We start from the raw sequence: 10,635 nt of genomic DNA, 5'->3' as shown, positions 1-10,635 counted from the left end.
GGGAGGGAACAAATTATATTCTGTGTACAGCTGAGCTGGGCAGCCCACTACCAGAACATGCACCTTCGTTGTGGAACCATGTGTGCACTCGAAGAACACTCGTAGAGGCTCTTGAACTTGGGCCAATGCGTCAGCGCCATGTTCAGCCTGCGCTCAGAACAACAACATCGACAAAAGTTATTACTTATCTAATGTGTGGGTAGCGAGCAACTACAATAAAAGGCTCTGCAAATATATATAAAAAACGTTCTGCCAGTTATGTGACAATGCCGAAACTGCTGTGGTCTGGAGAGTAACGTTGTGTAACGAAGCAAGTGAGCCACTTTTTCAGTATCACTCCTTCACAAACCTTCTAACCTTTCTCTAAAGAGTGACGACCGGAGGGGGAAAACAAAAATTAAAAAAAAAAACCGTGGGATAAGGTGCCGCTGTTACTGCTGCGACATTTAATTGCGTCCGCAAAAGCTAATAAGGATCATCGTGCATATTCCCATACAACTATCCTAATGAAAACTTAAAAAAATAAATGATATTGTTTTTTATGCGAAATGTACACACCCGTTTCTTGCTTCCGATAATAGAAGTTTAAGCTGTAAGACGTTTCAGATCACAAGGCTGATAGGTAATGAAGACCGCATCGACCTGTGACCGTCCTATAACAGCTGGCTTCAAACAAGTGCTGCATGCACGCCTATGCAGTACCCGACATTGTGTGTTGATAGTTATCAAGTTTAGGCTTCGCGCTAAAAATAGTAATAGTTTATACAGAAAAAATGTGGCAGCAGAAAATGTTTAAGCACCGAATGGTTAACATCTGCAGTTCGAGGGCCCGGGTCCCTCCCAATCTAAAATATTGGCACACGAATAGGTGACCGGTAAAAAGCGCAAAGCCTCATGGGTGCATTGTCTGCTCCCGCGGAGCCCCTCCACTCCCGGTTCCAGAGCTCTCCTTCGCTCCCGTACGTCGGCGGCTTTCACGCACTTGGGCGCGTGTTGCTTATCTGTTTCCACCGAAAAAGAAAAAAAAAAAAACGCCTATGCATCGCGCATCCCATGAATAACAACAATCCTATTAGGGGCTTATCTGAAAGGTACGCACTCCGTGAAAAATAAATAACACGCACACGCGCGCGTGAAAGCCGCCGGCATACGGGAGGGAAGGAGAAATCTCGAACCGGAAGTGATGGTAGCAGACGACGTACCCATGAGCCTTTGCGCTTTTTACCGGTCTATTTTCGTGCTTGCCACTCAAGTGAAACTATTTTTGCTGCACGGAATGTCTTCTTTAAACAAATATTTTTTCAACGAAAAGAATTTCATGCGTCGCTCATGAAAGGCCACTAGAGGAACTTTGCGGTTTTGTAGAACTGAACACGAGCCTGACCTGTCTTGTGCGATTCGTTTCCCTCCTTTCTTCTCTACTTGTGCCGCATCGGTGAAGATTCTCGTGCAGACACCCTGGAAATTAACACACGTGGATGGCGCTGAGTGTTCAATTCCTGCAACACGAACTCAAAACGCACCTTGCACCCGATACATCATCACCATCAGACAATCTACGCCCACTGCAGGGCAAAGGCCTCTCCCATTAATCTCCAATTACCCCGGTCCTGTGCTAATTGCGACCAATTTATCACCGCAAACTTCTTGATCTCATCTGCCCATCTAACTTTCTGCCGCCCCCTGCCACGCTTGCCTCCTTCAGGGATCCACTCTGTTACCCTTGATGACCAACGGTTGTCTTGCCCTCGCATTACATGCCCTGCCCACGTTCATTTCTTCTTCTTCTTAATTTCAACTAATATGTCCTTAAAGGGACCCCGAAAAGCTTTGTGAAGGTGGCAATCAAATGCATTCAGGTGGTAGAACACATAACGGGGGATTTTTGAGCCAAGTGTGAGCCCCATACGTTGTACGGATAATTTGTAAACAATTTTTGAAGATCGCCTTTTTCAGCCGATGAGCGCGACGCCTGAGCGAGCCGACCGCGGCTGACGCAACGGTGATCGCGGCTGACGCAACGGCGAAGGCGCCCCCTGATTCGCCCAATCGCCGGCGAGGTCGGCCGCCGGGGGCGTCACTGTTATTGGCTTCCGGCTGCTCTCCCTCCTTCCTGCGCGATCCCGAGGCAAAGGCGGCAAAGGCGGGTCCGCAGCGATTGGCGCGTGCCTAGGCGCAGGAATGTAGCTAGCGCAGAACGAAAGTCGCGCGTCGCGAAGTCACATGGCTATTCCCAGTGTTTCCAGCTGCTTTGAAGGAAGCAGAGAGGGAGGAGGAGTCGATCGGCAAGTGGGGAGAGGTGCATTTAATTGCTTCTGGCGCAGCTAATACTGAATGTAGATCAATAATTCCAACGGCATTGCATCGCTATATTGGTGCTACGCGACAATACAGGCCTTTTGTAACTTTTACAGAAGACTTTCCTGGGTCCCTTTAACACGCGTTTGTTCCCTGACCCACTCCGCCCTCTTCTTGTCCATTTATGTTACACCTATCATCTTCCGTTCCATTGCTCTCTGAGTCGTCCTCAATTTAAGTTGAACCCTCTTAGTCAGCCTCCAATTAAGTTTCTTCCCTGTAGGTGAGTACCGGTAAGATGCAGCTGTCATGCACTTTCTTCTTCAGGGACAATGGTAGGCTGCCATTCATTATCTGAGAATGCCTATCGCATGCACTCCACCCCATTCTTATCCTTCTAATTATCTCTGCCTCATGGTTTGGATCCGGGGTCACAACTTGGCCTAAGCCCGATACATACACTGGAGCAAAATGATTGCCATGGAAGTGCTGTTTATATCACGCCTTTCTGCTCATTTTAGAGCGAAAGCGCTCTACTGGGTCATATCTCGCAAGGGCATGCATAGCGTCGCATTGACCTTGAGCCGTCGGAGCGCAAGTGTGGCAGGCTGACGTGACGCCACAGATACGCTCGCTCGAAGCCTAGCCGCTGCGGTACCTAGTGGTAAGGCCAGGAATTAATGGTGGCTTCGCCGGCGCCTGATCGCTCGGCCTCGCCATGGATGGCGCGCTGGCTGGGCCGCCTGTGCGTGCGCTTCATTTTTCGCTCGTGATAACTAGGCTTAGATACTAAACCTGAGACATTTTCGTTCCTGTTCTTACGTGACGCGTTGAGTCCCGCGAAACATGCTCATCAATACACTTAGAGCTTTGCACAGCTCGTAGCCTTTTTCGCCCTCTTTTTTGCACGAGCCCGCGTGTTCGAGAATTAATCCGGAGCCCTCCACTACGGCGCGCCTCGTCGCCTGTGCAGCGTCGGCGCGTTAAACCTTATAATCAATAATTTTTTTGGCACGATTCTCTTCGGGAGAAAAAGACCCTCATGTAGGTGTTGTCGCAGTGAATAAGTCGGCTTTACTAAAAAAAAGTTGGAACCACCCCATACGCTAAAGTAGTTCCTGAATGTTCATTTTTAGTTGACTGAGGCACACGCCACAAACAAAACAGGCTGCACATGTGAAATATCACGCCTAAGAAAACTTCTCCCGCCAGAAGCAGAAGTTGAGCCACAAAGAAAACAAAAGGGGGCTCTTATATTTAATAATTCCGAGAACCTCGACAGCTAACGTCCATAGGCGTTTCTGCTAACCAAAACACCCGTGGCTTTGGAGCGAATCCAACAGATCACGCAAGGTAAAATAGTTAAGAGGGAAGTTAAGGGATGGGGAACAAGCGTCATTGATTTGGAGTGGTGTAAAGATATCCTGGCATAAATTAAGATGAAGAAGGGAAGCCATTGGGGTGGTGCATGTGAAACAAACGGACAACTGTCAGCAGGTGGGCAACTCGGGAAAAACAGAATGGTTACCGAGGGACGTAGTGAGGTGTAGGGAAACTCGGCGGAGAGGTGCGATTAGAAAATTTGGGGGCAAAGAACGGATTCGGGTAGCGCGAGACAGGAACGGTGGAAGCGCTTGTAAGATTCCTTCGTCTTGCAGTTGCTATAAATATGCTGCCACTGGTGATTATTCAATGCTTAATCTATTGCCTCAACGCGTAGCTGCTTTGAGTATTTGATTCCGCGTGCCCTCGCCTGGGCGAAATGGCAAAGTTTCTCTCATAATTGAATACATTGCTGGAACTAAGCTTATCAGAGACGAAAAGACTTAAGAAGAAAGGCGAGTGAAGCCCACACCACTAACATACTACGAACCCCCCTTCCCCCCTTCCCCCCCTCCCCCCACATACACGCACACACACCACCAACCTTTAATAAGAGCACGCGCGGCCGACAAAAAAAAAAAAAACGACGCACTTGACTTCTTCCGTCCGTGGTTAGCTTATCGCTAACCTATTTTGCCATTTCTAACCTAACCCCGTTCCTATCGGAATCAATTATTTGGCCCGAAATTGTCCAGTCGCACCCTTCTACCGAGTTTTCCACCTGTGGATCATCCCCAAGGCCACCAAGGCAGGCTACTCCTTACCGCCTCGTCTTTTTGCTCTGTCCTCGAGCCATCACCAATAAGGTATTGCGATGCACGAAGCGCGCCCACAGTGTGCATTCTTACGGGCCGCTCAGCGGAGCATCCACACTAGCAGCGCGACGCTGTCGCCACCTACATGTCGAGCTCGCGGCGAATAGCGCCAGCCACGGCCGGGCTGGAGGTGCGGCGGGCGCTCAGTTTCATACGGCCTGCGCTTCGGGTATAGTTCCCACCTTTCACCGCCGCTAGTTCGTGGCGCTTCGGACCAACCCTCTCCAGTTGACCCACAGCACGGGCGGGGTAGAGGAGCGGCAGGAGCGGTGCGCGCGGATTTGCCGCTGCCCTAGCCCTGCCGTGGCTACAGGTGATACCTGCCAGTGTTAATTTACATGGGCGTTCTTAAAATAGTTGATTCCTTACCCCCTTCTGAATTTTCGGTCTATTAGGGTCAAACAGCCTAACATTATCATTCGGAAGCGCCGAATCAAACATTTGAAAGAAACATTTCAACGCGGGGCGCATGACGAAAAATATGCGAGGTCTTCATATCTTATCAGCGACTGTATTATATGAAAATGGTGAGACAGGCAAATAAACACGGCACTTTCCGTTACTGAAATATCATTTCTTATTTTTTTATTTTTCCTTTCGGATGATGTCTTGATTTGCACACGCACAGGGCACGACCAGTGACGCGAATGATTTCCCGTCGAGGTAGATAGGGTTATCGCTTAGCTAAACGTGATTCTGCTATTCACGCTCCGGTCGGGCTGAGCGGCCCGCCGGCCGCGAAGCGCACTGTCAAAAACAGCGCTCGGCCAGAAGCGATGCGTCGACTAACAGAAAGGCGGGTTGGAAGGGCAGAGGGTTGGTTCGAAGCGCCCCCACTGTAAAGAATCTGCTGTATTGGTTCCTTCTTGGTTCCGCAGGCCGTATGAAAGTGCGCGCTCGCCGCTGCTCCAGTCCGGCCGTGCGCCAGCAATGCGAGCAATTGAACGCCAGCTAGCCCCCCTTCCAAAGTCCCCGTCCGTGGACGTGTTGCAACAAAACGCGTCCATTAGTAAACAAAACGCGTCCATTAGTAAGAGGGGCCCAGCATCTGGGTAGATGGGGAGAAAGCGGCTCACGTGCGCCAGCGACAGGAAGAAGAGATTGTCGCCGGAGAAGTGCTTGATGTCCCGCAGCCGGATGTCCTTGTCGGGCCCGACGCGCGAATGGACGACGCGCTTGTACTCTCGGAAGAGCACGATGACCACGGCGCTGTCGGCGATGTGGTCGTACAGCTCCGAGTCGTCGGCCAGCTTGAGCGAGCCATGCGCGTGGCGGAAGCACTTCTCCACCTCGTTGTAGCGCGCCATCAGCGTCTCGCCCCACCAGTTGCGGTACTGCGCGCTGTCCGTGATGGTGCGCCCTGCGAACAGCCCGGTAATGGTCTCAATAGTGTCGTATCATGGCGGCCATGGGAGAAGTGATAGTTGATTTCACGCAATCGGTCGAACTGCTTCCGCTCACTGACTAGCCAGAGTCACTGTTAATTATTGCTAGTGATGCTGGCTAGTGAGCGGAAGCGGTTTGGCCGCTTGGGTAGAAATCAATACAGAGTGCTCCCATCCAGTACAGCATTCCTCGCTGGTGTCGTTTCGCGACGGAAAGTGATCAGTCTGTCTTGATTTTACCCAACCGGACAAGCCGCTTCCACTCACTGACTAGCGAGGGTCACTATCAATAATTAACAGTGACTCTGGCTAGTGAGTGAGCGGAAGCGGTTGGTCCCGTTGGGTGAAGCCAACTACGTCTGCTCCTATGGCGGCCATAATGCGACACTTATCAGACCATTACCATTCAGCCCTTTCTTCTCTCTAGCCTGCAGGTCATCACGTGAACCATTCATGTTCCCGCGAGTGGAAGTTTAATATGGAGGGGGGGAAATACGACCATACGCTTAATTTACGGAAGAACTGTGTTATATGAGGCGGAATTCAACACCACTCAAATGAACTTTTTTGCGCAGATCGAAGAAGGTTTTTTGAGCGCCCCCAAGGTTCAGCCAATCTTTATCAGAGAGACCCCGGACGAAAGATAGATTTAGATAGCGAGAATCATTCGTTTAGAAATGTAGATTTGTTGATGGAACGGAAGTTCATTAGGAACTTCTGCGACTCGCAAGATCTTTAAGCCTTCCATAATACGCGGACAAGAGCTTGACATGTGGCTATGCATCCCATAGCCCTAGTGTTGAGCGAACTGTTCCAATGTCACTTCGGCTATCCTACTAGGTTTTCTTTTTTGTCATCGCAAAAGTTGTGAGCGCAAACCCTGTGAAGCGCATTATAGCGCTTGTGATTTCACTAATCTGCACCGCGTGCCAACCAGTAAAGTTACTTGCAATGGTGTGTATACACTAACTGACTTGGCATTTTTTCGTATCCCATTAGCCTGTAGTGGGATTTAGTGAAAGTTTCTTACCCCGATAGTCAATGGCCTGGAACATCTTCACGCCGATTCGCCAACCGTACATGGGTATCGAGAACGGTCTGTGTGTCGCGTGAAAAAAACGATCAAGACCGCTTGACTGCCTTTTCACGTGCGTCATTGGTGCATAATGGCCACACACAACAACTACCACTGTTAGCACAAAAACTGCATGGAAGCGTCATTTGAACTTACAGGAACGAGTCTCCGTAATACAACGGCGGCTCGAACAAGCTCGCAGGAATGTCTGAAAAGAGAGGGAGTAGAACCGAGAACATATAAATAGCTGCGGTAATGACGAAAGGTCGTGGTCGTAGCAACGTGGTCGTAGTAAAGGGAGCAAAATTTATCGTACCGCATATGACCGTTTAGAGCAGAACACGGCTCGAATTCTCTACTCGCTAGTTAAAATAAGCAATGACGCCTTCAATTTAGCGACAAACTTAGAGTGCGAGTTTATAGCTGGTGTTAGATACCTAAAATAGCATTCGGACCTATAGATGCGCCATGAACAGTCCTAACACCAACAAGAAAAAAAATATTGGCTCCAATCCACGCTGTGAAGGTGGTTGGAAATCAAAGCAGTAAATGACACCCACAACCATTGCCCATGCGACGTCACCGGAATTCACGCACGTGGTTCTACAAAGTGTGAAAGCAGAGATTCTGCCAGCCGTTGCCTGGGATTCTCGGGGACGGCGTCCCGAACGCAGCAGCGTCGGCCACGGTCGGGCTAGAGCGGCGGACGCCGCCGCTCTAGCCCGGCCGTGCGTCGGCAGAAAGAAAACGGAGAGGAGCGTCTTTCGAAGGATGAGGATTGGATTGGATTGGAAAAACATTTATCGTGCCTGCGGTTAAGTCCAAGTTAAGACTTCAGACTTGGCCAGTGTCGTCCTCGCTGTCGCCACCAGGGTTAGAGGCCCCCCGCCCGTTACCGGGCTGCGAAGTCTCCTGCCTGGCCAACGCCACGATGACCCGCTGGACGGCCTCGAGTTGGAGGTCTTGGTTGCCAGATCGCTTAGCCTCTTCAAAGGCGGGCGGAAGTCTTCCTGATGAATCTTCTGGGAAGTTCAGACAGTCCCAGACGATGTGCTCAAGAGTCGCGGGGGCGTTGCGACACACCCTGCACGTACCGTCGGGGTGTGCCTCCGGGAAAATATTGTGCATGAAAGCCGGGCTCATGGCCGTTCGTGTTTGGAGCTGCCTATATATGACTGCCTGCTCCCTGCTCAGCCCTTTACAGGGCGGCGGGAGCGTGCGTCTGGCGAGCCGATAGGCCTTGATTATCTCGTTGAAGCTGGTCATTCGGTCTCTTGTACTGAACCACAAGTGATCACCACTTGACCCGGCGCGGTCCGTTAGTTCGCGCGCGCGGGCGTGTGCGGTTTCGTTATGGTTGGCGTTGGTGTCCGACACTTCCCCTGCGTGTGCCGGAAACCACTTTATTCTTGCCCTTTCCCGGTGTCTCGGTATCTCGTTTAAAATCTTCGTCGCAGCAGCAGAGACCCCGCCTCGGGCAAAGTTCCGATTGCCTGCCGCGAATCGCTGAGGACAGTGCGGCAGCCCGGGTCTTTGATGGCCAGTGCGATGGCCACCTCTTCGGCCTCTTCGGATGTACTGCTCGCCGTGCTGCCCCCAGCATCGATGACAACCACGGCGAATCCTCTTCTGCTCGCATATTCGGCAGCATCCACGTAACGGGCGCCCGCGTCGCCGGCGTGCAGGTCCGCCAGCTCCTTGGCCCTCGCCTTGCGTCTGCCTTCATTGTATTCGGGGTGCACGTTGCGCGGGATAGTGTCCACGCGAATTTTGCTCCTGATCTCGTCCGGGACGGGCGTCTTGGCTCCTTGTTCGTGATATCGTATTCCAAGCTTCTCCAGGATTCTCCTACCGGGCTTGGCCATGGAAAACCTCTCCAGCTGGGCAATCCTCTGAGCCTCGGCGATTTCGTCGAGGGTGTTGTGGATGCCCAGAGTGTACAACCTCTCCATGCTGGTGGATTCGGGAACTCCGATAGCCGTCTTGTATGCCCTTCGGATGACTACGTTGAGCTTGTTCGTTTCGTCCCTCTTCCATTTGTGGAAGGCGGCCACGTATGTGATGTGGCTGAGGACGAAAGAGTGCACGAGCCTCGTGAGGTTCTCCTCGCGATGTCCCCTCCGTCTGTTCGACACTCTTCTCATTAGTCTGATGGCGTTGGCCGCCTTGCCGACGACCCGTGTCACTGTTTTCCCGTTGCCTCCGTGCTCGTTAATAAGCATTCCCAGAATACGGATATCTGTGTCTCTGGGTATGACGGTACCGTCTTTGGTGTAGACGGAGATTTCCTCGCGGTCGCTTCTCTTTTCAGTGCGGGGACCTTCCCTGGGCCTGTATAGCAGTACCTCGGACTTACTCTGCCGCCCCTCACTCTTGTATCATGTGTCGCCTCCAAAAAGCGCCCTCCCCCTCCTCAAACGCTGAATCAAAACCAGCGAATGTCTATCCGACTCCACGTGTGGGCGTAGTTTAGTCGCTAAGACGACGAGATGAAATGCAGCTGCATATGGAACGGCATTACATGTGTAAACTCTGGCCCAATCGAGTCAATAGCAAGGCAGCGCTAATTTGCTGAGCGCCACAACACCGACACAGGGATCACACACGTCCAGCATGGACTTATTTTCTCTTGCCTTTTCTTCCAGCGCTTGTCCCTAAAGGCTTTTAAAACGAGCCACTGAGAGACTCAGCGCTGGCTCAGTCAACACCAACACTGTTAGTCAATTAATGGTTGCTAAGCAGTCATCCAGACGACCGCGGTGATACCAAAGATAAATGGAGCCCGAACAAAACTCTGGGCTCTTCGGGAGTAAGAATGGGTCTTACACAGGGCGTTGTTGTCAGCGTCGTAGTACGGGTCCTGCTGGAACACGGATCCCTTCCACCTATGCGAAGAAAGCGAAAGCAGAATAGTGCAGGTCGTGCGAATGGGCAGTTTTAATGTGCCGTTGGGACAAAAAATTTCTTACTCGAAGTCCTGGATTGTCTTGTGTGCCTGGGACTTGGCGAACTCAAAGCCCGCGTTCCGGAAACTCTTCACGATTTGACCGTACTTGTACTGCAACTTTTTCTGTGTTGCGGAAAAAAAAACATGCACTTTAAAGGAGTAGGCCAATAGAATAAATGCACACTTTTTCAGAGCGCTTAGGACTAAACATTGCCAATGATATAACGGGATTTTCAAGCAATTAGGCTACCTGCATATCTGGAATCTATAAACGTAGATTGCAGAATTGGCTTAACGTAGCGAAGCCAATTCAGTTTTCTTTATATTTTACACATGCCTTATATTGATAAATTTCGAGGGTCAGCATCGAGGACAATTGCCCGATGCTTTTGCATAAGGTATACACGCGCTTTGCGGCTTGCAGTGTTGCGAAAATTTTTGCAGTGGCAAAGGTCCTGCAGCTGTGCTCACAGTTTAAGAATGTTTTAGTTGCTGCGTTTTAAAAGTTGTTTGGGTAACGTGCGCCCCCGAGAATAGCCTGTGATGACTTTCTCACATACGCCAGCGATTACACGAACTCTTTCTTCACCTAAATCTTTCCATGTACGCTGTTATAGTACAACCTTCCGTCCGAGAGGGCATGCTCTTTTTACTTGGCTGATTACGCTGTTTTCGAAGCGGAGAAACGCGCCATAGGCTTTCGATAAATAGATAATTTTAGGTGCTGGTATT

At 50.8% G+C, this 10,635-nt stretch overlaps 1 protein-coding gene across 1 annotated transcript in view; it reads right to left on the bottom strand.

The window, feature by feature from the left end:
* The window catches only part of LOC144173175 (neprilysin-1-like), a 33,772-nt gene continuing 23,137 nt past the window's right edge, over positions 1-10,635 (bottom strand). Inside the window, exons 11-17 of the mRNA XM_077701685.1 lie at positions 9,926-10,026; positions 9,783-9,841; positions 7,113-7,164; positions 6,912-6,979; positions 5,573-5,856; positions 1,385-1,458; positions 1-147 (exon numbers count right to left, since the gene is read on the bottom strand). Of these exons, the coding sequence (XP_077557811.1) occupies positions 48-147; positions 1,385-1,458; positions 5,573-5,856; positions 6,912-6,979; positions 7,113-7,164; positions 9,783-9,841; positions 9,926-10,026 (738 nt within the window). The 3' untranslated portion in view covers positions 1-47. The remainder of the gene's footprint in view (positions 148-1,384; positions 1,459-5,572; positions 5,857-6,911; positions 6,980-7,112; positions 7,165-9,782; positions 9,842-9,925; positions 10,027-10,635) is intronic.

Source organism: Haemaphysalis longicornis, unplaced genomic scaffold, assembly GCF_048455015.1.
Source record: "Haemaphysalis longicornis isolate Haplotype H1 unplaced genomic scaffold, Haemaphysalis longicornis Haplotype H1 scaffold_3, whole genome shotgun sequence".
NCBI lineage: Eukaryota > Metazoa > Arthropoda > Arachnida > Ixodida > Ixodidae > Haemaphysalis > Haemaphysalis longicornis.
This window is presented reverse-complemented; position numbering and strand designations above follow the sequence as displayed.